Genomic DNA, 24,014 nt, shown 5'->3' with positions numbered 1-24,014 from the left:
TTTGCTTATTCCAATAATGGGGATACCGAACCCCAACCTCGACGCTCTCGAGGAGCAGCGCCTCGCCCTCGAAGATAATATCCTCCAACTTCAGAAATCGCTTTACCACTGGCGAACCTGGGAAGCAGAATACGATGGACTCCGTGAGGAAATCAGCAACCTAGAAGATGATGCCAGCACAGAAGAATTTCTCGCCGTCGCCCTGGAATTCGGAGGCACGCTGGTGGATCAGAAGGAAATGCAGGTGATACTTGGTTCGCAAGGTGTGACGCGGTCTCGCGGGCAAGTGGTTGATCTTCTCGGACGACGCATCGACTACGTACAGCAGAATGTTGCGACTATGGAGAAGAGGCTCTCGAAGGCCCAAAATCAGCTGGACGCTTTGGTCTTGAGTGATCAGCCACCGCCGCAGGATGGTGCGGATTTCCCGATGCAGGAAATTATGGAGGAGCTTGATGAGAACGGAAACGTCGTCTCTAGCAAGATCAATACACCTGGAAATGAGGCTTCGGAATTGCTGGATGTGCTGAAGAAGGCTGGTGTCAAGGATATTCCGGAGACCAGTGTGCCGGAGAAAACTGCTGCAACACCCGCCGATGCTACATCTGAAAGCGCGGTTGATGAGACAGCCAGTTCAAAGGCTGGAGACCAGCCGAAGGGTTCCTCGAGCGGCGACAACGCAACTACAGAGCCAAGTGGCCCATCCCTGAAATTCTCTCAACCTCAGTCTGTGGTGACTGCCGAAGATCGCATGCAGCCGCCTGTCACGGATGTGAATGAATCTGCAGAAGAAGCAAGACTTCGCCGTGAAATGCTCGACTATGGGATCAACGAGGTGGGAGCTATTGTGGCAGAGTTGGAAATGGATGAGTCCGGAAGTGAGATTTCCTTTGACGAGGACTACGATTACGACTACGACGAGGAAGATAACGAAGACGAATACGGCCGCTCTCACAACCGCCTTCCGGCAGAATACCACCAGCAGATGATGGAATTGGAGGCAAAGCTCAATGCCCGAGGCCTGATGAACATGGGCAAGGATACCGAGACGTTCCCCGAGGAAGTGCAGCAAGAGATAACGACACCTGCCGAGGTTGAAACTTCGACCAAAGAGAAGAAACCTAAGAAACGGGTTGCGTTCGCCGATGATCTTGATATCGCACCAGCTCCCGCACCCCCGGCCACCGCTGAGAAGGTTCCTGCTCCACAGGACGAACCTCAGGTGCTCGCTGATTCCATTGTTGAACGGACCAGCCGGGCCCCGGAGCCCACCCCAACCACACCAGCTGTTCCCAAGAAGGTGTCGCGGTTCAGAAGTGCTCGGGCCACCGCTCCAGGTAGTAACGGCAGTGAATCTGTTACTACTGGGGCTACAATCGCAAATCCCTCAGAAGTTACCGAATCTCGCCTTCGCAAACAGGCTAATACAACTCCATCTGCGGTACCACCTGTCCTCTTCCCCGCGACACCCAAAGAGCCCAAGCCCTTCTCCGCACCAATCTCCGATATCATCGAGAAACCTGCTCCGCCTCAATTTCCACATGACCGAACTCTAGCCGACAAGGTCTTTGAGCGGGAGGTTAAAACTGGGGCCGCAGTGGCCCCTGAACCGGATCACTACGACGAGGAGCTTCATCAGAAGCAGATTGCGTCGGAGTTCTTCAACATGCAAAAACGCATGGACGGCGCACCTAAAGACGACGAGGAACAGGATATTCTCCCTCCCGAGGAAGATGAGCCTAAGCGGGTGAGCAAGTTCAAGGCTTCGCGAATGAGAGGTAATCCCGCGTGATAGGATGTGGAGCGAGTGGAGGGCGTCCCCTTCTCTCTTTCTCTGCCGCTTCCCCCTCTATTCCTGATCAAGATCTAGATTTGTTTAGTGTTAAAAAAAATCTCTATCCTTCTTGGTCCTTACTCTCTTGGTATCAACTGGCCAATGATTCTACTGTTTGTTTTGTTTGTCTCCCTAGTCCCCCTAGTCCCCATCATAACCCTATCCCCCTCTCTTCTTCTTCTTCTTCTCTCTCCTTTCTTCCTCTGACCAACGGGCTTCCAATTCCTTCTGGGTTTACCCTCAAGGAAGTACAAGGTGCATACCCCTGTCTCTTCTTGAGATGGGAAACCGTGGTATCACTCACCAACTGAAGTCCAAGACCAAAAGAGAGCTTCTCTGGCTGCACTCCTTCAATTCTATCAGAACAGGAGAGAAATCGTATGTTACTCGTTCTTCTCCTCCGGGGGGGTGGGGGTTTCAGAGCAACTACGGGAGTATTGACTGCCTGTAGGATGGACAGGTGGAGGTGTGGTTTATTTATTCCTCTCGACATCACCTGTATATAGTTTAATCTGGAGTGTCTGGCACTCGTCTCTCGACTTTTTCTTCCCGTCTGTCACCTGTCTTGATGGCTTGTTATGTAGTCCCTCTCTTGATGCTCCTGTATCGTATCTCCACCCTTATGTTGAGACTGATCTCGCGTCTGTCCAAACCTACACGATTGCATGTCTGGTCTTTTGAGACGTAAGGGATTGAGCTTTCAGTATTTATAACTAGAACCCCTCATTATCTGTCATAAACCTACATCTACCGACGACAAAGCACATCAAAATGCGACATGGTTCCCAGCATATCAACAAACGAAGGATGACATGGCCTCAAAAACAAGACGTCACGCCTGGGGCAATCCTCTCCAACTTAGTGACCAGCTCCTTGAAAAACGCTTCCTGGATCATAACCCCCTTACTATCGGTCACGATACAAGATGGACTGGAGAACAGAGTTAGCTAACTTGATTTTCCTAAACAGACACCAGCAACCGACTGACCTGTGGATGCGACAGTTTGTCAAATACTGCCCATTACTTTTCTCATCAGCCATGATCGCATGCACCAAAGCACGACTGCCCTCCTCTGTACTACGAGCCAGCAGCTTTTCGCGAACACGGAGACCGACATTATCCGATTCCCGCGCTAGTCGAGACTTGCAGAAACTGGGATTTGGCGTGTTGATAATAACCAGAGGCGCTTCACTCTGTGCGGACTGATTCGCAAACGCACGCACAGCGAACAATACCAGCAGTTTTGACAATGGGTATCGACCCGCCATATTGGAAGCTTCTTTATTGCTGAGCGACTTGAAAATACCGTCCTCATTCTGAGGACCCAGCTGCCCAAGAGGAGCGGTATAATGCAGAGCCGAGTTTGGGATGGTGATGCGAGGAGTGATATTGAACTTGGAAGCTGATTCTCGCAGTTTGGGAACAAGTAAGGCAATAAGCAAGAACGTGCTCACCACGTTGACGGTGATGGTCCTCTCGTCTTCTTCCGATATACTAAAGGTATTGGTAGCTAGCCCGGCATTCGCCAACAGAGCATCAAGACATGGTAGAGTTGCGGCACGGCTGGCGAAGCTTTTGACTGAGACGTAACTATCCATATCCAGCAGCCACACCTCCACTGAGCTTTCTTCGCGGCCGGTGGATTGCAATAGTTCTTGTCTTGCAGCTTCGCCTTTCTTCACATCCCGCACGGCCATGATCAGCTTCTCCACGCCTAGGCGTAATAGGTGGCGGCTAGCCTCGAGACCGAGGCCTTGGTTTGAACCGGATACGATGATCGTCTGTCCGCTGAGATCGCCTTCGGGATAAGGGAGCTCGATGAAGGTGTTGGAAAGCACTGTTGATGAGATACCCTCTAAAGACGAGAGTAAAGGCATGATCACGTCTTGATTGGATTTGGGAAGAGTCGACAAGTTGTAGTATTACTGTTCAAAGCCTGAACCAGCGTCCATGAGATGGCGTTTTTGCCAGTTTAGATAGGACACCATCCTGTTTTCAAGCCTGTGGTACTCGGGTTTATTATAACTATCGAGTCGATTCTACATTTCTCCATTGAAAGACGTAGGGCTTTATTTATCTCCGTCTACTGCGTATATATTACATAGTCCCATCGGCGGAAAAAGGCGTGTAATTGTGGAGATACTGTATCAATACCGTCAAATAACGGGACGGAGATAATATCTCCGCTTCGCCCTTCCCTTCTGTCGTATACTCCGATCTGACCTTGGAATGACCTTGGAATCTGTTGAACACTGAATTAATCCAAGTCTCTGGTTCTGATCTTATCCCTGGACAATGTCTCTGAGATTTGAAAAACGAAATCGACCACCTCTCTCCTGCGAGCCATGTCGCACGCGGAAGTAAGCATGCATCAAATACTACATCCTCGGATCTATATCATAGACTCACGTTTTTCCAGGCTGAAATGCAACAGACTTCAACCCTGCGATACCTGTATCAAACGCAACGTGCAAGATAACTGCGTGTACGCTTCTAACGCTGTACGCGGTAAGACGCGTACTCCAAGGGAACGTGCCTTGAGTGATAGACTGAAGCGTCTCGAGGATACAATCCAGTCATTTGTCGGAGAGAATGTGTCCCAAACAAACCCACATCCACAACTAGAAGGGTCACATACATTTAACGAGAATGGAAGCCTTCCTAATACTCATGGAATATCAATCGCCGCGCCCGGGCTGGCTGCGAGCGATGAACCTCGCACCGGAGACCAACATCTTCTACAGAAAGCAGTTCCCAGTACTACCAAGGCTCATCATGGTAAAGCTAGTCACGTCGAGTCTAGTCACTGGGTTTCTATATTGGAGGATATCAAGGAAGTTCGAGAAAGCTTGTCTGCCGTTGATCCCTTCTCGCTCGGCGAGCCAACGAGCGACGGTGGAAGTGGACAGCCAGACGTGAGCCTTGCTCTTGAGCCTGAAACGCGATTGGAAATTAAGGATATCCTTGCCTCGCTACCCGCACGCCCTATCTGTGATATGTTGGTCTCCCGATATTTCAATGCTCCGTACATGGTACTAGGTGGGATATCGTTCGTAACTACCCTCCAATGTATGTCTGGCTGATTCTAGGACAATGACAGGTATTGTGCACTCGGGGAAATTTCAGGATGAAGTAAGTCCCATATTTGTGCTGTACTTCCTTTTCGCGGCTACTCGGTGAGACATCCCTTGTCCTAAGTGACTCGTGATAGTATGTGGAATTCTGGAAAGCACCACAAAAGGCTCCGGTGCTTTGGATTGCGCTTCTTTTCGCTATAATTAGTGTATCAGTCCAGTTTCGACTGAAAGCGAACGCAGATGGGGTTTTGAATGGTTCCATTCCACCGCCCGATATCCTTCAACAGAGGACGGCGCAGTGCCTTCTGCTAGGAGGATATAGAACGGCTAATGCCTACGCACTAGAGACGTTGCTTCTGTATCTTCAGAGTGGCTTCTTAGGCGACCTGAAAACCAATTCCCGACAATGGTTCGATATGGGTATCATACTGAGGTTAGCATTCCGCATGGGCTACCACCGTGATCCTAGCACTTTTCCAGGAACGACGACGCCGTTTGACGGCGAAATGAGACGTCGCGTGTGGCTGCATATATTCCAATTAGATGCGCTCTTGAGTTTCCAGATAGGCCTTCCAAGCATGATACCAGCTGAGTGTTGTGACACCCATGTTCCCAGGAATCTATACGACGCCGATCTCCATGTCGGGATGTCAGCATTGCCTACTTCCCGGCCGTCCTCGGAATACACTCCTGTCCTCTATTGTATTGCCAAGGCTGGTGTAATGAGCATCTTCAAAAAGATCGTTGCACATACAATTTCGCTTGCGCCACCGTCTTACAGCAGAACCCTTACTTTGGATGCCGAGATGAGAGGGGCTTACAGTCTAGTTCCTGACTTCCTAAAGCGAAGAGACACCAGCCAGTCTCTTATGGACTCATCCGAGGTAATCCTGAACCGCTGCAAAATCGAACTCCTGTACCTGAAAGGTCTGGTTGTTCTGCACCGACGGTACATCCGCTATGAGCCCCAAGACGCCAAATTCGAGACTTCACGACGCTTCTGCGTAGAGGCGGCTCTTGAAATCCTCGCCCGTCAAGCAGACATGCACCAAGCATTTCAACCCGGTGGCCGTCTACAAGAAGACCAGTGGATGCTCTCCTCACTGACAATTCACGATTTTCTCCTAGCTGCAATGGCCATCTGTCTTGATCTATCTGTGCGTCTCGAATCTCATACGACAGCTTTTGTAGACGAGTGCGCAGACCATGGCCTTGTTTCGAGGGAGATTGGGGCACTGAAGACCTCCCAACGGATTTGGGCTGCTATTAGCCATCTTTCGCCGGAATCTCGAGTTGCGTCGCTGGCGCTGGACTTGATGGCTCGCAAGGTGGCTGAGCGTCAGGCTAGCTTTTCGCGTGACGAGGCTGCGTTTATGGATATCCCTCCAGTAAGCCCGGAGCTGCCCTACATGGAGCCAATGTCGGGAATGATTGATGGGTCTGAGACACTCGACTGGGTAAGTTCTTCATGGATACTAGACTGAACCGATTATAAATAATATCTGACCATATTCCTCTCTCCTAGCTCTTGTTGGACCAATATTTCCAGAACTCCGGTCTTGAGGTGCCTCAGTTTCAGTTAGATCCGAGCAATGAGATGAATGGGTTATTTACGGATGTTCCTGGAGCATTTGACCCTTGGACGTATCGTTAACTAGAGTATCGAAGTATCTCAGAGATAGGGAAGGAAAGCTGGCTGACTACGTGTAATTTACCCAAGTGTTAAACGCACTGCATATCTATTTGCTTCCGAGGTTTGCTATGGTGAATCCAAGTAACACTTGTACTATTGAGGGTAGCTGCTTGCCTATGCAATGGAATATCTCGTCAACTCGTTAAAAAATAACAGGGGCATCATCGTGGTAGTGTCAGTCATGTAAATGTACATCAAAGGGGCGGGGAAATAGATGCAAGGCACACTAAAACTAGAGTATTCACAAATTCATCTCCGAGTCTCCGCGCCTGATACATAGGGCACCTAGACGGAAACTCAGACCGACGACAAGTAGGTGCAGAAAGACGGCAAGGGCCTGGGTTTGAATGCTGTGGGCTCTTAAAGTAAATGCTGCAGAGAGGAGGAGAGGGTAAAGGATCCACGGGTTGACGGCCAGCGGCGAACATGGATGAAGAAGGGATATGACCTTGACGAGGAAGAGAGTGAGCTCTAAGACAGACGATGATGGGAATGGGTTAAATGCTAGGTAATTAAGGAGAGGGAAGCGGCTCGGTGGGGGTGGGAGAAGATGATGCTGGCGGATTGGTTGAGGCTGGGGTTGCGGATCGAGAAGCGGTGATGATTCGTGAGGGGGTCGGGCTGGGGATGACGGTGATGGAGTAGAGTAGCGATGCCGGATTATCATGTCTTGGTCTGGGACGACAGAAGGACTCTCTCCTGGATTGGTATCAGACACAGGCGCCGTATTACTTCGAAAATGACTAGAGTCAGACTTCGAGTCGCGTCGGAAAGATGTTGGATTCCGGCGCAGGTTTTTGGTGGGAGAGAGTGCTCGCTCTACTGATGGCTGCTGGCTATCCAATGGGCGGATTCGAGCCCCAGGCAGGTCAGACTTTCCTGTGCTGGTTTTCCTGAAGCGGAACTTTTCATTGGAGTTGGCACCGACTTGAATGCCATTTAAAACGTCATCAGCAGAGGGCCGTCGGTCGGGATCAACCGAGAGCAAGCGCTCTAGGAACTTATACAGCTTTTCAGGGAGGTCGGAGCGGATAGCTCGTGCGTGATCAAATCCGGCCCAGCTCGTGATCTCTGCACGGAGCTGATCCAAGTCCTCCTTTTCTTCGTTTATGATGTCGGCATTGGTGTATGGGAGAGCTGCAAAACATAAAAAGTACAGGATCATTCCGAGGGAGAAAATATCAGACTTGAACGTAAAATTGCCAAATGGTCCGTCAGGATATTCTTGGCGAAGAACTTCGGGTGCACAATATGAAAGAGTACCGGTTGCACCAGTCGACTTGCGCATCGCATTTTGAGACTGTACCTCACCGAAGTCGCTGACCAAAACTCTAATGCCATCATTTGTCTCGTGGAGCAGGCAGTTGTGTGGTTTCAGGTCACGATGGATGTATCCGTTGGCGTGAAGATAACGGAGTCCAGAGGTGATATCACGGAAGAAAGAATAGATTTGATCTAGCTGAAGCGTCCGAGCTCCTCCAAGTTTGGTTCGAGGCTCTGGTTCGCCTTTGGATTTGCGGCGAAGGCGATCCTTCAATTGCTGCGCAGTGGTGGAGGTTTGCACAGAGCCACAGATATAATCATGCAAGTCACCGGCATTGCAGTATTGCTGTAGGATAAATGCGCAAGGCACACTCGGGCCGAAGGTACTTATCTTTGCATTTTCCAACCAAACATGACGGTACGAAACAAGATTCTGGTGCGAGAGATGCTGTAACAGCTGCACTTCGCCCAGAACTTTTTCCAGCCACTCGTGATCGTCGCCGACAGGGACTCGCTTGCAGGCATAATGGCCAAGGGACACACTATCCAGGACGTGCTTCACTAGTAGGACCACCCCTTTTCCACCTTTGCCTAACACTCGTTCCTCCACAAAGAACCTCTTGAAGTAATCTGGACTGAATGCGGCAGAGGAAATTCCCTGCGGGGGCGGCTGTGGCGACGAGGTAGATTCGGCGAGCCTGTTATTGTTAGGGCCACGAGGAAGTGCGGGCTGAACAAGGCGATGGCGTGGAGAAGGAGGGGTCGAGGATGTTGCGGAGCTGGGGAGGCTATTGTTGAGCATGTGAAAGTAGTTTGGGTTAACGAATTCGCCTTCGGGTTCAGTATCCCCACAATGTCGTTCTCTACCATTATCGCGCATTGAGCGATGGCAGAATGGGCAGTCGGCCAGCTCCATATTGTCGATGTCTTCATCTGACGTATTGCGGAGAACGAGCTGCTGAGAATCATGGTCGAAGACAACCACAGAGTCATTGTGCCGCCTGTCGAAATTAGATAACTCGTAGCACAAAGTTGGAGATCACTTACAAAACAACATCACGGTTGCCCCCATTATAGGGGACCATAGACATATCGGCGGGCATTCTGGCATGGATGTGAGGGAATGAGAATGCGAGCTGCCATCGATGACGATGTAGGCCAAGGGCGGTGAGGACACGGTGGTGGATAGCGACCATTTGGTCAATATATCTTCCTTCACCTTCCTTACATTCCTTGTTTTGTACTCTTTCATGGATAATGAGATAAAAATGGAGACTAATTATATCAAATCCCAGCACAACTCGAGATTGCAGGCCAATGGCGACCCAATTCGGGAATCATCACGGAAACTGAAACAGCCACACTGGCGGCTATATACACTATGAGCCCTGGAGTGGGGTACAGTTTACACGACACACACAGCCTCCGGCTCTGGATAATCACCTCAAATACACAGAACACCAGTTCCTGCCCGATTGAATCCCGATGGACCCGATTTCTATTACCAGTCTTGTAATAGAGGTCAGCCGTGTGTTATCGAGTTTGATCAGATATGCCAAAACGGTGCAAACCGCAAAGTCCGAAGTGCGCAAACTCAGCGAAGAGCTCTTTGCTCTAAAAGGGATCTTGGAACACCTGTCAGCACAGGTAGATAATAGCCCCAAATGCGAGGAATTAGAAACAAGCCCATTTGACCGAGATGTCTTGGCGAGAGTGTTGCATACAACGAATGAGTTCCTCCAATCTTTACTGCTGGACTTGCAAACGGCCGAGACCAAGTTCAAGCGCCTCAAGCAAACTCTGAAATGGCCATTTACGCAAACACAAGTTAGCGAGCATCTGATCCGCCTGGAAAGAGTCAAATCGTGGTTGATACTGGTTCTCATGGCAGACCATAATTCGGTGGATCGGGACATGCAGCATGAGATTCGTGATTTGACAAACACGTTGAAGGAAGACTTGCAGATTCGAGTTCAAGAGCGGAAGCAACTTGCTAACAGAGAGCTTCTGCGATGGATAGCTCCCGTGAACCCCGAAAGCTCTCATCTGCGGGCGTCAAAAAGGCATAGAAATGGAACTGGCAGATGGTTTGTCGACGGCCACTTGAAGACTTTTCTCAATAAAGACGAAAATCGGGCTTTCTTCCTTTTGGGAAAATGTACGTACCCATTGCAATATCTAAGACGTATGACTGATATAGTTGTGAAGCCGGAACTGGGAAAACTACGCTGTTGTGAGTTCCATTTCGCAATTGGGTTGCTTCTTATATCTGACGTCCCTAGTGCGCAAGCTGCCGACGAACTTACTTATATGGCTTCTCAAGGCCAATCCATGTGTCTCGCTTATTTTTACTGCACAATTAGCGATTTTGCCTCCCAGGATGCAAGAAATGTTCTAGGATCACTTGTGGCACAGCTCACGGGCACAGTTCCTTCAATATTGGATGAGATTCGGTCTGTTTACAACAAAGGTCCAAAGAATCAGGCGCATAGGTTCCCCATCGAATTGTCTGTTCTCGAAGCTGCCATCCTCAAGTCTGCTTCTGAAAAGACAAAGGTTGTCCTCATGGTTGATGCAATCAACGAAAGCCATGACATGCAGCTCCTCGAAGCATCCCTTGTCAGGCTTGCCAATCTATCTACAAACATCCGCGTGATTATAACCACTACAAGTACCATGAGTTCCATCAAGCACCACAATGCATATGTCTTAAACATAAGCGGAAAGTCGCGAGGGGACATTGATACCTTCATCAAATACCGACTTGAGACCGATAATACGTTGAGAAATTTGGCGCCAGATTTCCAAGCGGAGATTGAATACACCCTCCTTCGAAATGCCGATGGCTCGTCAGTATAGCGTCGATCTTACTATGCTTTCGGTGGTCTAATTATTTCTTCGCAGATTCCGCTGGGTCCAGCTCTCTCTGGACAATCTAAGCACGCAGCGATCTGTAAGGGCGATGCGACAAGCCTTACGGAATCTCCCAGGGACCTTACGCGAGACATATGCAAATATGTTGGAAAGAATTGCCCCTGATGATTGGAAGGTTGCTCATGAGGCCCTCTTTTGGCTCAGCTTCACCAAACAGCCTCTTACTCTGAGGAGTCTCAACGAAATCGTAGTCACGGATGAGACAAGCAAGACACTCGATGAGGATATGATGCTTGTCCCGCCGCATATTCTCCTGGAAATTTGTCAAGGACTCATCACTGAGGACCAAGACGGCTATCTAAATCTTGCACATGCGTCTGTCAAAGATTTTCTAACGTCCGATTGGATTCGCTCCTCTCGAGTCCAATATTTTGCCCTGGATCCTGCAACTGCAGACCAGAAAGCCATGCACAGCTGTCTCACGTACCTGTGTCTGGACAATTTTGCACGGGGATACCTGACATGTCCCGAAAACCCATCCAGAGTACGAGAGGATCATCCTTTCATGGCCTACGCCGCAAACTTCTGGCCACAGCACGGTGCTGCTTGCGACTTTGTGGATCCAAAGCAAGACATGATCCATAAATTCTTTGCCACGAGGTCTCTTCCCGGCAGGGGGAATTATGGCATGTGGATGCAGATGTTGCTGCGGACAACGGCTGGTTCAAACACGAATGATGCTGTGGCCATTGACGGAACGCATCCTCTATACTACGCTGCCTCGTTTGGTATGGTTCCAGTCGTCAAGTCTATTCTTGCTTCCGAACCAGACATCGATGTCAATGCTCCGGGTGGCCGAATTGGAGCCACACCAGTGTGGATTGCCAGCCTTCGCTTCAATTTTGAGGTTGTGGATATCCTCCTGCGTGCTGGAGCTGATCCGTCCATCCGCGATCCAGGTAGTGGGCTTAATGTGCTTGATCTTTTGAGGATGGTGCCGACCCGTCATCGGAACTACCATGGTCTTCGAGCCATTTTAGACCGTCCAGCGCCTTGGAAGGATCAATTGAAAAAATGACGTGGAAGTGAGTACGATGTTGATGGAAATGCTCAGTTAAGATGGATTTGACCAATATGTCGCTATTTTCTGCCACGTTTCTGTCTCCAGATTCAATCCATGGTTGAAGAGTGGAGAGAACCACAACCAAACACATGTATGAACCTCCCGAGGTCCTACTTTCCACTTTCCACGGGTGTCTCAGCCGCAGCAAGGTTGGATTAGTATAGAGCATCGTGTACAAAGATACCAATTACAACTAATCTAAAGGGAACAAGGTTAAAAGGTTCTTAAGTGAGAAATATTTTCATTCATTTTGATTCCTCATCGAATCGGGTATCTGAGTTTGAGCTAGTGACTGAAAAACACCAAAACTCCTGGGTTGTACAAATTATGTACTGGGATGCTCACGATTAATCACGCGGCTTTTGGATGACAGGCGCTCATCAGGCCTGGGGGACATGTCGCAAGGCAGCCTTCAGACTTCTGTGCGATAAAAGCACATGGCGAATGCCTTATGGAGAGCCAAGTCCGCTCATGGGGACATGTGGAGTTATGACTCGGCGAGAAGCTCTGTTGTTTCAAGAGCTAGCACAACCGATCTCACGGGGGCAGACTGTCTGTTTTTTCGTAGGGCGGAATGGGGATGACACTCGAGTGCCGTAGAGAACACTAATGGATCAATCACTCCTCCTCGCCACTCTCCACGTCGCTAACCTCCAAGTTGGCGATCGAATCATTATCGCTGTCTTCGGGATCGACGGCCTCGTCCTGAGCAGACTCAGACTCGGCCTCGGCATCCTTGGCAGCGGGCTCGTTGTTTTCATCCAACTTGCGCTTGCGGGGCATCTCGCCAAGTCGACCTTCACGGCCCTCGACACCCTCGACAGTCTGCTCATCCTTCTCGCCCTTCTCGCCCTTTCCGGTACCCTTGGGTGGGGGTGTGTACCAAGGGATCTTTCCACGGAGGAAGTCGTTGATCACCATCTTGGCGACACCATCCAGATCGGCCTCACCTCCCTTGAGGAGACGACCACCCTGGCGAGCAAGAAGTGCGAGCCAGTCGAGGTAGTTCTCCTGGTGCTTGATACCGTAGGTGCGCTCAAGGTGACGGGGCAGGACACGGCGAAGAACAGCCGGAATGTATTGCTCTGGGTTGTGGACATTCTCCACTCTGCAGACACCACGGAGAAGGATATCCTCCTCGGTATCATTGGCGTTGGGCGGGACCACACCAGGACAATCGATGAGATAGATTCTCTTCATCAGGGTGATATACTGCCACACCTTGGTTTCACCCGGAATAGGAGCAACTGTGCACACCTTCTTGCTTCGCAAAGTGTTGATGATAGAAGACTTGCCCGAGTTGGGGTAGCCAATCAAACCGACAGACACCTGCTTACGGTCGGAATGAAGGGACGAGAACTGGCGAAGCAGTGAAATCAAAGAACCCTTGCCGAAAGAGTTGTTGATATTGGCATGGAAAGCAAGACAAGGGTAGTCCTTAGAAAGATGACGAACCCAAGCGGCCTAGTCAAAGATGCAAAGTTAGCAACCAGTCACCAGCAATGAATGAAACATTGTGTAAAGGCAGAATGTGTGGGATGTTACTAAGAAGTCTGCTACAAAGCCACCAAATAGGCAGAAACAGACTTCTACTCAAAAACAAAACACAGCTGGCCCTTTGCGACAGGCTTTCAAGACGAAAGCAAGTCAACCTAGGTTCATAACGAAATTCGGTGCGGGCCAGTGTTAATATACCAAAGCTGTAACAGACGGAATTCCATTGAAACAAGCACAACCGAAGTTGTACACGACCGGAGTCGCAGGAAGAGGCCTTGACTTAGCGATGGAACGGGGGAATAACAAAATGGAAAGAAGAAAAAAAAGGAAGAAAAGCAAGAACAGTGTGATAGAAAGAGACTTAAAGGGGGAAATGGTGGAACTTACAGCAACGCCAGTGGGGACGAGATCACACTTGTTCAGAACAAAGATCAAGTGCTTGTGTGGTGCCTCCTCGCGAATGTACTTCTCAACACTTCTGCAACGGGTACCTTCGGGATCACGGGAATCCAGGACATGGATGATGACATCAGAAGAATCGATGACCTTGTAAAGTTCGTTCCAGATGCGCTTACTCTGTCCCTTGGAAAAGACAGATTCACGAGATGTGGTAAGTAGACCCAGGTCTTCGGCCGCGGCAGTGTCATCGCCACGAACAATCGCACTTCCATCAGCATGAGTTCCCTCATCATTCTTCTCGATGAAGGAGTCCTGCATCTTGGCTGTGTGGCCAGCGAGGTCTTCGAGAGATGACACTCCAAGCTTGACGCGCTTGCGCTGAGCCTTGGGGCCGAAGGTATCATTGAAGGGAGCAGTCTCAATGGCCATCTTAGCTTGGTGTTGCTTCAGGCCGTTGACCTTATCATTGTCCCGAATCAAGCTCATGGGGAGCTTGTTGGTCTTGAGAAGAACCTGGTACGGGTCGGAAGCACGCTCCGCAACAGCCTCACGGAACGAGCTTAGAGCCTCTTGGGAAATGACGCGGGAGTTAGCAAACCATTTACGGTTTGGCTCGATGCGGGCTGTGGGCAACTCTCGAGATTGATAACTCGCGGCGACTGTGATGTCACCTTGTGCGTTGCGGCGCGGTGTGCCATCCTTGAACATGTTCAAGGTCTTGATCTTCTTGGCATCACTGGAAGGAAAATTAGTATTGGTTATTGGGCAATAATAGGCATTTTGGCTGAGGCTGTACATACCGGTAAAAATTTTCACCTTTGGTCTTGACATTTCCCATACCATCGTTGGGCTTCCCCTGCCGCACTTTACGAGCGGCCTCCTTCTTTCCCGTACCCATGATAGCGGTTGTGGGTTGAAATATGAAAGGAGAAGTAAGTGCCTGACGAAAAAAAAAATCGAAGGCAAGACCAAACACAGAGAGTGGCAGAGTGCAAAGAGAAGAAGAAGGAAAATAAAAGGCGGCGAAGGAATTATTTTTTTTTGGCGCCAAGACATTGTGTGCACGGGCCAAGGGAAAATCGCTTCTGTTTCTTCCGACTTACTCGACCGCGTATCCTCCCTATTGTACGGCAATCAATCTCAGGTTACATCCCGGCTTAATTGAAGGTCGTGTCTTGACCTCCGATTCGACTATTTACTTTGCAACAAACCCCTGCCAGTTTTATCACTCCCCGGAGTGCCAGGGTTGAATTGCGCCGCATGTCTGTCCTCCGCAATAGCCGGACTGCCACTGTGCAGGTCCGTGGATTTGCTTCCTCCTCCAACCTTCGAGTCGGGCCCGAATCGCCTCACTTCGTCGATGTGCCGAGAATTATCCAGCCCACCAACCCCCGCAAACCTCATGTCAGGGGTACTCTACCCGTGCCTCGCGAGCTCTTCCCGGCCCGCCGAGCGGACAAGCCCCGGATACAATACCTCAATGCAGTCACACAGCTCCCCAAGACGGAACGGGTAGTGAGCCCAAATAGCAGCAACCCCGAGAAGCAGGAATGGAAGCACAAGATGGCGGATCTACGGAGACAGAACCTGCGGGACGGTCTGCGCGACCTGTACTCGCGCAAAAGGTCTGCGGATTCAAAGATCATCAGCCGCAGTCTTGAGAATCAGAATCGGCGGGACCGCATTCTTCAGCAACCCGAGCGGGAGGACGAGCGCCTCACACGCCCATCGACCATCGAGGCGATGATGCCCCACAAACAGCCAGTTTTGCCCGACCCCAACCGCGAGGAACGCCTTGCGCTCTCTCGGGCACGCCTGGAAGCCAAGCAGGCACAGAAAGAGATTGAGCGGAAGGAGCACCTCCAGTCGTTGTATGTGAATGCTCGTACCTTCATTACAACTGAGGAGCAGCTCAATGCTGAAATTGACCGGGTATTCCCCGAGGGCGAGAACCCGGCGTGGCGCAACGACCACCAGCCCGGCGAGAATATCTGGAACCTGGGTAACCCTCCGACTGTGTTCAATCTTGCCAACAAGACCCGCTCCAACGAGGCTGCTCGCTGGGATGTCTCTCAGGAACGTGTTAAGAAACTCGGCGAGGCGCTTACTGGAGGTAAGCTGCGAGAGTAATTGTTTTTCTTTTCAGCATCATGTACAATATCTATCAAACTACCGCATTTCAAACCTCAAATCAAGAGGACTTTTGAGGTCCTTCCATTTTCTCAAGACGAGTTCCCGCTGCATGCCAACGTGAGCAAGGTCCGCCTAAGAGTGAACTCAACCGAATAGCAACACTATACCGAAACGAGAACAGTATACTCCAAGCAGAACAGGGGATCCCGTCTTCTAGTCAAGTGGCACAACTTGATGATGTTGAGAGCTTTCCATTTCCCATCTAGTTCCATAAATCCAGTATTGCTGTAGACGTTTTCTGCTCTCGGTCAGGTTAAAGTCTGGCAAGGTGGGTACCACATGCGGAAGCTCTAGCACCTCGATGACGCAGTTCTTCAAAAGACCTTCAATGTTATACTTTATACCTTCCAATGTTGGACAGGGAAGAGATCCAAGAGACCACAACAGACCACAACAGACAACAAGAGGCAAGTGACAGGAGACAGCAAGAGACAGCAAGAGATAGGAGACGAAAGACAACGAGACAGCGGTGGAAGTGGAACCATGAGAAGGAACCTTGTAGAAAGTGCCCTCAGAAGATTATCCGGACAACAGAGAGCTATCTCTGTGAAAAAGGGCCAAAAATTATGCCCAGCTCCCGTAAGTCAATGGAGAGCCCAGGAAAGTACAGTCTGTATCCACAGAGGCCGAGGGAGGAATGTGGTCCAGGCCTCGACATGCTTCGTGCCATTAGACCGGACCGTGGTGTCCTAATCTGTTTCGGACTAACCTGGACCGCAGCAGAGATCCTGAGCTGAACTCGGGAACCACGATGTGCAATGTGGACCCGGAGTGGTGCGAGGAAGGAAGAAAGAAGAAGACAGAGAAATTGGGGGGAAAGGAGTATTTATATCTTTCCAGTGGCTGAAGGCATGAAGGAACGGGGGGGACGAGTTTTGACTAAGAGGGAAGGCACCTGATCTGGGTCACGTTTGGTCCTTCCATTGCAGGATAATCTTGGAAGTCAACCTTGGAATGTATGGATACATGGTGTATGACTCCAGAATGTACGACAATTCAAACACTAATCCAGCAATGGCAACAAGATCACATCACTGGTATTCTTCATTGCATACACGATCTTCCACCTCCCCACCGCAGCCATGACTCGCAACATTGGGCCAATGTCTTCAATGTTCTCTGGGGCATTATACTTCTCTGGGTGCCATCTTGTTGTAAGCTCTACCATAAGTGAAAACATCAAGGCCTCTTCGCTAACAATATCTATCTTGCCCCTTCGGTTTCATCCCAGATCACAAGATAATACCTTGCTTACTTACTTTTCGACGCTCTATAGACTGGACTGGACAATTCCCTCGCCTCCCCGGCACCTGGTAGATGTGCCCCGAGCTGCAAAAGCGAAACGCTATGTTCTGCCTAATCGGATCTATTCCCTCGGGCTTTGGTGGTGTATTGGCTTAATGGAGGTGGATGGACAAGCCTGGACCGGTGGACAGTGGATTTCTACTGAGATATTATGGTCGTCCCGAAGGTTTCCTTCTTGAGAAATCCTATGCTGATCAATACAATACAGCTTGCAGACATCCTGGCCTGCCTTTGGGGCATCGTCCCCCCAATTCCGGGATTCGTCGACGAAGTCAAAGCTTCCTTCCTCATTGCCGAAATCGAACGTGCCTATGCTGTCTCTCTCTGTGTGTGATTAAACAACTTGCAAATGGCAAATACAGTAAAGTCTAGCATACACCATCCCATTGGTGTTGACAACCATGACCGCTTACTCCATTGCACACTTCCTGTCAATCATGTCGGCAAAGAGTATGGGATTTTCCGTGGCGAAGGCCCAGTGTCTCATTGTGTCACCATGGGCTGCTGCCGCAGTTGGAATGTCTATCCAGGAATCCACTCGAGCGACAGACATGTGCGTGTTCCCTTCCTTGGTGGAAATGCTCTTGTTAGGTTTCTCGGGCCTGGGCATGTTGGGATGTCTTGAGAATCTGGCACACCTGTGCTCTGGGGCTTTCTCGACTACTATTGCTGGTGAGTGAACTGCTGTGGTGTGTCTTCGTTATGGCTTGACTGGCGTACGAACTCTCTAGTATATTGGCAAAGGTAAGAACCTTGACCATCGACTATTGCGCTCCATTTCATACGTCTCTAACATATCCTTGCCCTAGCAACAACATCCACGGCGAATAGAAGTGAGCCGTCACATAGACCATACCCATTGATGGACGCGGTCTCAAAGGCATTGTTGGAACAACGGGTTCCGCGGTCAAGGTGCACTAGATTGCCGACCTGCTCTGCTCTGCGTTATGCTAGCCAAGGCCCTGGACATCTTGGGTGTTGGTGCACTGATGCTGGAACCCTGTCATGGGTCGATGCTGGCGGAAAGCCAATTCAAGGACAGATTGGGTTCAAGTATATAATTGATGAATGGCCAAGTACTATAGAAATGTGTTTACTTCTTTCTCCTGTTTATTCTCGTTACTGTCTCGCTAGGGTTCTGGCTTTGCCTTATATAGCTAGCAACCATCAGCTAGCACAATATGTGATGCAACAAGAAAACTTGAAGCCGTCAAATTGCGTGTTCATCCTGATGATAGATTGATGATGAAAGTGTTGGCATAGCAAAATATGTAATTCTGTCCTGAGGCTACTACCATCCATCGTGGGAATGTCAACATATGTATTGCCCACCTGTCGTCTCACACCGTGCTAGAGAAGAATCCAAATGTTCAAAATGAATCTCATCACATCCCCTCATGCATACACAGATACTACATTGTTCCTCTAGTGCTCAAAACAAAGAATAACGTTAGGCAAGTGCGGGATAAAAGGAAGACAAACCCAAGTAGTAGGGACCCAACAGCAGGTGGCCTAGTGGTAACATGCTTCGTCATGTGTACCACGAGGGAAGTGCCTAAGATCTTCCACTACCTGACTGTTCCGGTTCGACCCCGGTCGTTCTCGAATTGTCATCTTTTTTTTTACCCCCATCCTATCCTATCTCCATCACTTTCATCATCACTCCAATACTATTCCAATCAGATATACTTCGGAGCGGAAATACATGCCCCAGTCCCACAATACACGTGATCAGATAAGCCGATAAGCAATTTTCCCTCCGGCAACCCACCCCGAAAAAAGAAACAGAAGATCACTTCGTGCTGCTGGCAGTGCTACTTTACAAATCCGTCTACCTCTTCCACTAGCGTCCATATATTACCATTCCCTCTGTTCCAACCCCAATCAACACAACCATGGTGCAAGGATCATTGAAGAAGGCCACTCCTACCGGCCCAGGCAGGAAGTAAGTGCCACTCAGAGAAATACACGAACCCACAATCGACAAGAGTCCCATCCGTGAACCGGGGAGCAATTCATCAGTTAAACTAACATACCCTTCACCAGGCCCTCGAAGACAACAAGACCGGGCGTCCGCTCCGTCGCGCCCAAGAAAGCCGGCCTGATCAAGCAGAAGAAATTGACCAAGGTACGCACCGGTTCAGTTCCGGGTTTCTCGCTCTAGGCTGCAACGTGTTTTCTGCGAGATGAGACTAAAAAGCAAAAACACTAACACTGCTCTTTAGAAACTCACATCCGGCCTCGTCTCAATGACAGAACGCAGTCTGGCGACAAAGGCAGGCCATCTCGAGCTGCTGGGTGGTGGAAAGAAGGATCGTCTGGAGAAGGAGCGGAATGCGGCTCGTAAAGATGGGACTTTGAAGTCTGGTCCTAAGAAGGCGACTTGAAGTGGGAGGAATCTAATGGATTGAGATGGTTTTGTTTGATTGGTCTTTGCAGTTCGTCTATCTGGAGCTCGTTATATGAGTGCATGAAATCGATACCCAGTTTCTATTGTCTTTTCGGTTTGCGTGGTCTATGTCTAGACATGCAGGTAGGTATGTACGTAGTAAGAGTACGGGATGAAGTAGAGATGGAGAAGAGAAGCTGTGTATATATCGAAAGATTCTATGTACAAATTGTGGAAACACCAACCGAAGAAGATATAACAAGCGCGAAATCATCAAATCATAAGGCAGAGTATGTAAAAGTCATGATGTATCCAATAGAAACAACGAAATCAGGAGAAGGAAATAAACAAAAAAAAAGGGTATCTATAATTCTAACTCCAATGCCATATATCCAAACCATATTCGCAGACAAGGTCTGCCACCCCGATCTCAGAACTTCGAGATGCGGCTCGGAACACCAGCCTGCTCAATCAGGTCCTGGCCACGCTCCATCCAACCATTGAAGCCGTCGTCACTGGAGTCCGAAGGGAAATCATCCCAGACGGCATTCTCCGAGTCCGCATACGTCGACCAGATGCCCTTGGGGACATCAGCCGCCGACCAGGACGGCAGCTTCGCCATAACGCATGTGTAGTAGACGTAGAGGATGCGGCAAAGCAGCTCGACACGATCGATGTAGTGCTGCTGTGTGGGATCGGGGTTCTGGCCGCCGTCGCCGAGCCGCTTCCACCAGCTCACGCGCCACCGCAGCGTTAGCAGGATATGGCCGAGTTCGCCGAGGAAGCGTACGTGCGTCTCGTGGGAGATCTGCTTCCACTTGATGTTGTAGAAGTCGCGCTCGAGCTTGCGGAAGCCCTCGACTTCAAGCATGCGGCAGAAGATTCGGGAGAGTTGCGCTGCGAGGAGGATCTCGCGTTGGTCCTCTGGCTTATTGATATCCATTGTTCGTTCTTCGCCTGTTGGGTCAAGGGATACGAAGCTGTACTTCGCGCGGCTGGGCATGTTGTTCCACTGGGAAAGGAGGGTCTAAGGCTGGTTAGTTTTGACACCCTTGAGATGTGGGACAATGGACACCTACATAGGCTTGATTCATTGGGTCGCAGTCGGCAACGCAGGACAGCCAGTTCTTGGACTTGTCCTTCGAGTCGACAATTCGTCGATCGATGAATTCCAGGAAAGTGGACTTGGAGTTGCCGTTGTACTCGCTCAGGTTCTTCAGGAACTTGTAGGTCTCTCCTAGGTCGAGGACATAGAGAGAGCCCCAGGCCTGGCTAGCGCGGATGTTGAACCGGCCCTGGCGCTCAGCGAGCAAAGACAATAGTTGACTGAGGTCAAATTCAGATGGAATCTCCATCCGGACCCGGTTGGAACCATCCACCGTAGGGTGGTTGACAGCTCGTTGAGCTAGATAGGGTTAGTCAATTTGAGCAATCCATTGGGAGGTTCCATTGATGCTTACAGATGTAGTTGCAGGTTCCAAACTCGACAATACTGGAGAAGCATGCACGAGCACATGGTTGCTCGTGAAGCGTGGGGCGACAAGCATCGCAAGGGGCGCTTCCGTCACACTGCAAACACGTCAGCTTTATGAAAACCTAAAATTCAGGGAATCCTTACCTTGCGCTTGTTTAGTCGACACTGAACACAAGTGTCCTTGTTCTTTCGGCGCAGGCCTGCATTGGCCCGCCCAACCATACTCAATGGGCCCTTGCGACGAGCGCCGCGTGGGGGCGAGACAAAGTCTGCAGATGCAATGGAGCCTCCTTGGCCATCCTCTTGGACAATCTGCAAGGGCCTTGCGATTCCCTGCTCCATTGAAGCAGGATTTCTGGCCTTGCGCTTCTTGACTGTAGCCGAAGTCTGCATGGCAAGTGGTGCCGGTCGACCGGAACGCTGGCCAGCAGTCGACGAAGCCCTCGACCTTGAAGGAACAGTGGAGACTAGAGACTCGGGGGTCTCACTCACCATGAAGGCAGTGGTGGTGAATGCAGGCTGCGCCTCCGGTGAAGTCGATTCATGCGGTGAGGTCTTCCATTGGACATCGTCATCTTCCAACTGACGGTCCGCAAATGCCGGGGCATCGTCGCTAGTGGCGGAGTAGGAGCACTCGTATATTCCCGACAAATCACCCGACACTGAAGAGTTCTCGGATTTGAATTGGAACTCCTGTGCATTTCGCGGGCCAGCGGTTTGAGAAACCGGCGTGATGTGCTGGGTGGGCAGTTGGGATTCCAGACTATTGAGCCATCGCGATTCCAGCGATCTGATAGAAGTCTGGAACCCGCGGAGAGAGTGATCCTTAGGGTTCTCCTGTGCATCCACAGTGAGTGGCATGGACTCTTGCGGCAAAGGCATATGGTCCACGGGAATGCCATGTGGGATTTCGGTCCAGTCCTCGGGGATCATGGGGAAGGACTGTGGAATCTGCTGGAACGACATAATGCCCTCTGCCGGGGCATCCGAGAAACCACTGTGAGGCATCTCCCCAACATCATCGACAATGACAGCGCCATTCGAGTGGCTTGGTCCTTTCGCGTAGGGGTAGAGAAGAGATGCATCCATTGGCATGCTCACTGAGTTGTACAGTTGAAAGTGTGGCCAAGCCTCGTCGGAATGGTAATTCTCGTCGGCGGAAGATGGGATGGTCTTGGGGCTGACAGTGCCGCTGCCAGTGCCTTCGACGAGGCCATCGGGGTAGCCCAAGTTCTCGGGTGCTACATCGTGCTTTCTGCAACAAAACCAGTGTCAGCTACATCAACACCGCACGTGGTGGTCTCACATCAGGGAGGAGTTTAGGAAGGAGTTTAATGTGTGGGAAGTGGTTTCCGGACCTGTTCTCAAGACGACGGAATTCACCAGGCAATGGACCATGGAAGGTGCCTAGATCCGCGATATCCGCATCGCACTGACTCGATTCCTGGCTGGTGTCCCACTCGGGCGGTTGGTCGTAACCCAGATGTTCCCACGAGGCGACAGAAAAAGCGCCCTCAGTTTGCCAATTGTCCAAGATTTTGGGGTCGATCCCCGCAGCGGTCCCAGTACTTCCACAGTCCATACAGGATGAGAGGGTGAGGTTGCGGCGACGACCTCGTTGAGCAAAGATCCCAAAAAGACTGTCGCTCTTTGAGACTTTGCGGGTTTGGCAGATTGGAATTATGTAGGCGAAGATGTGTGTGTGTCGATTTCGTCGAAGTAATGGATATGGGTGACTTGAAGAGGAGAGAGTTGAGGGGCCAGAGGATTTGTTGAAGGGCCGGGATTCCCCACCTCAAGATTTTCTGCGATCGTCTTTAGCGTGTTTGTGGCACAGACCACATTGGGATTTCCCTTTTATTTACGGAGTACTTCGTATGAAAAATAGATTCTCAATGTCTTCGTAAGTGTTTTTTGAAATCTTTGGATATTGACTGAATTATCAGAAGAATATGGGAGATATATACAATATACAACATAAGAAAGCATTGTGTAGAGCCCTATACCGGCCTGTTGATCTCCGAGAGGATCTCCGACACGTTGGTCTCACTGGTCTTACGAGAGGTGATGGTGTCAGATCAACGCATCCGTGGCAACCCCCTGAGATATGAATGGTCCGGGAACATAAGATTCAGATTCAAAATGTAACCTCAGTACAATATATTACAATCTATATTGTACTCACTACTAACGTTCTTCCTTGTCTTCCGTTGCATGAAAAAAAAAAAAAAAAAAAAAAAAAAAAAAAAAAGGCACCAGACCCTGTTCTACCGTGTAAGTTGCAGAACTGTGATTACCTCATCTTCCCTTTTGGGCTTTAAACTTCTGACTATAAAGACCCTCTGCATCAGAAGTTGTATACAATATAGAACGTGCATATACATAGGATTAACCAAGTTAATTATATCTAACTATATACTATACTAATACATAGATATATACTCACTTGGTATGTATTCTAGACTACATCTTAGATAGGGAACCTACATGAATGACTTGAACAGCATTATGAACTATAATCTTAGACTATGAACTATTATCCTAGGATCACCTTATTCTATTAAATCTGCATTCTACTCATAGCACATAAGTACTCCGCACATAACCTATCTATCCCTCTAAGACCATCAACATCTCCCCAAATACCTACATATGTAGGTAACAGAAATCATACATCCGAAAGAAATCCGAATCGGTTCACCGCACGCTGCATTCGGCCCTACCGTTGTCCCCGCAGCCTGAACAGCTTCACCCCAATGCCCCGGTGTGTAATTCGGTGTGGCCAATGGCTCATTCCTTACCCTGATTCCCCCAGGTATAAGTGTCCTGCACCCCGAATATTTCCGGGGTGCAGAATATTTATTTCTTTTCTTATCCTCTTATAAGAAAATT

General features: G+C 49.8%; 10 protein-coding genes across 10 annotated transcripts; 6 read left to right on the top strand and 4 right to left on the bottom strand.

The window, feature by feature from the left end:
- Window positions 1-16: 16 nt before the first annotated feature.
- On the top strand, window positions 17-1,792 carry N7525_010964 (prefoldin-like protein; the record flags this gene model as incomplete). Its single annotated transcript, XM_002561052.1, has 1 exon — window positions 17-1,792. The coding sequence occupies one exon, from the start codon at window positions 17-19 to the stop codon at window positions 1,790-1,792; it is 1,776 nt and encodes a 591-aa protein (XP_002561098.1).
- An 860-nt stretch (window positions 1,793-2,652) lies between these two features.
- On the bottom strand, window positions 2,653-3,712 carry N7525_010963 (uncharacterized protein; the record flags this gene model as incomplete). The annotated part of the gene is made up of 2 exons (XM_002561053.2): window positions 2,653-2,764; window positions 2,823-3,712. 2 exons carry the CDS (start codon window positions 3,710-3,712, stop codon window positions 2,653-2,655), a joined length of 1,002 nt encoding a protein of 333 aa, XP_002561099.2.
- A 418-nt stretch (window positions 3,713-4,130) lies between these two features.
- Window positions 4,131-6,566, top strand: N7525_010962 (uncharacterized protein; the record flags this gene model as incomplete). The annotated part of the gene is made up of 5 exons (XM_002561054.2): window positions 4,131-4,195; window positions 4,255-4,874; window positions 4,936-4,967; window positions 5,047-6,369; window positions 6,438-6,566. The coding sequence occupies 5 exons, from the start codon at window positions 4,131-4,133 to the stop codon at window positions 6,564-6,566; spliced, it is 2,169 nt and encodes a 722-aa protein (XP_002561100.2).
- A 280-nt stretch (window positions 6,567-6,846) lies between these two features.
- Window positions 6,847-8,971, bottom strand: N7525_010961 (protein kinase IKS1; the record flags this gene model as incomplete). Its single annotated transcript, XM_002561055.1, has 2 exons — window positions 6,847-8,869; window positions 8,916-8,971. The coding sequence occupies 2 exons, from the start codon at window positions 8,969-8,971 to the stop codon at window positions 6,847-6,849; spliced, it is 2,079 nt and encodes a 692-aa protein (XP_002561101.1).
- A 382-nt stretch (window positions 8,972-9,353) lies between these two features.
- N7525_010960 (uncharacterized protein) lies at window positions 9,354-11,820 on the top strand (the record flags this gene model as incomplete). Its single annotated transcript, XM_061215295.1, has 4 exons — window positions 9,354-10,026; window positions 10,077-10,101; window positions 10,151-10,717; window positions 10,773-11,820. The coding sequence occupies 4 exons, from the start codon at window positions 9,354-9,356 to the stop codon at window positions 11,818-11,820; spliced, it is 2,313 nt and encodes a 770-aa protein (XP_061067807.1).
- A 663-nt stretch (window positions 11,821-12,483) lies between these two features.
- Window positions 12,484-14,659, bottom strand: N7525_010959 (putative GTPase NOG2; the record flags this gene model as incomplete). Its single annotated transcript, XM_002561057.1, has 3 exons — window positions 12,484-13,329; window positions 13,750-14,497; window positions 14,562-14,659. 3 exons carry the CDS (start codon window positions 14,657-14,659, stop codon window positions 12,484-12,486), a joined length of 1,692 nt encoding a protein of 563 aa, XP_002561103.1.
- A 362-nt stretch (window positions 14,660-15,021) lies between these two features.
- Window positions 15,022-15,891, top strand: N7525_010958 (uncharacterized protein; the record flags this gene model as incomplete). The annotated part of the gene is made up of 1 exon (XM_002561058.1): window positions 15,022-15,891. The coding sequence occupies one exon, from the start codon at window positions 15,022-15,024 to the stop codon at window positions 15,889-15,891; it is 870 nt and encodes a 289-aa protein (XP_002561104.1).
- Window positions 15,892-17,410: 1,519 nt separating this feature from the next.
- On the top strand, window positions 17,411-17,939 carry N7525_010957 (uncharacterized protein; the record flags this gene model as incomplete). Its single annotated transcript, XM_061215294.1, has 2 exons — window positions 17,411-17,585; window positions 17,632-17,939. The coding sequence occupies 2 exons, from the start codon at window positions 17,411-17,413 to the stop codon at window positions 17,937-17,939; spliced, it is 483 nt and encodes a 160-aa protein (XP_061067806.1).
- Window positions 17,940-19,154: 1,215 nt separating this feature from the next.
- On the top strand, window positions 19,155-19,646 carry N7525_010956 (DUF2462 domain-containing protein; the record flags this gene model as incomplete). Its single annotated transcript, XM_002561059.1, has 3 exons — window positions 19,155-19,204; window positions 19,306-19,387; window positions 19,485-19,646. The coding sequence occupies 3 exons, from the start codon at window positions 19,155-19,157 to the stop codon at window positions 19,644-19,646; spliced, it is 294 nt and encodes a 97-aa protein (XP_002561105.1).
- A 432-nt stretch (window positions 19,647-20,078) lies between these two features.
- Window positions 20,079-22,704, bottom strand: N7525_010955 (uncharacterized protein; the record flags this gene model as incomplete). Its single annotated transcript, XM_061215293.1, has 5 exons — window positions 20,079-20,675; window positions 20,728-21,053; window positions 21,109-21,217; window positions 21,267-22,373; window positions 22,429-22,704. 5 exons carry the CDS (start codon window positions 22,702-22,704, stop codon window positions 20,079-20,081), a joined length of 2,415 nt encoding a protein of 804 aa, XP_061067805.1.
- Window positions 22,705-24,014: the final 1,310 nt, after the last annotated feature.

This window comes from Penicillium rubens (genome assembly GCF_028828025.1).
Source record: "Penicillium rubens strain IBT 27055 chromosome Unknown utg000004l_segment0_segment0, whole genome shotgun sequence".
Classification (NCBI taxonomy): Eukaryota; Fungi; Ascomycota; class Eurotiomycetes; order Eurotiales; family Aspergillaceae; genus Penicillium; species Penicillium rubens.
This window is presented reverse-complemented; position numbering and strand designations above follow the sequence as displayed.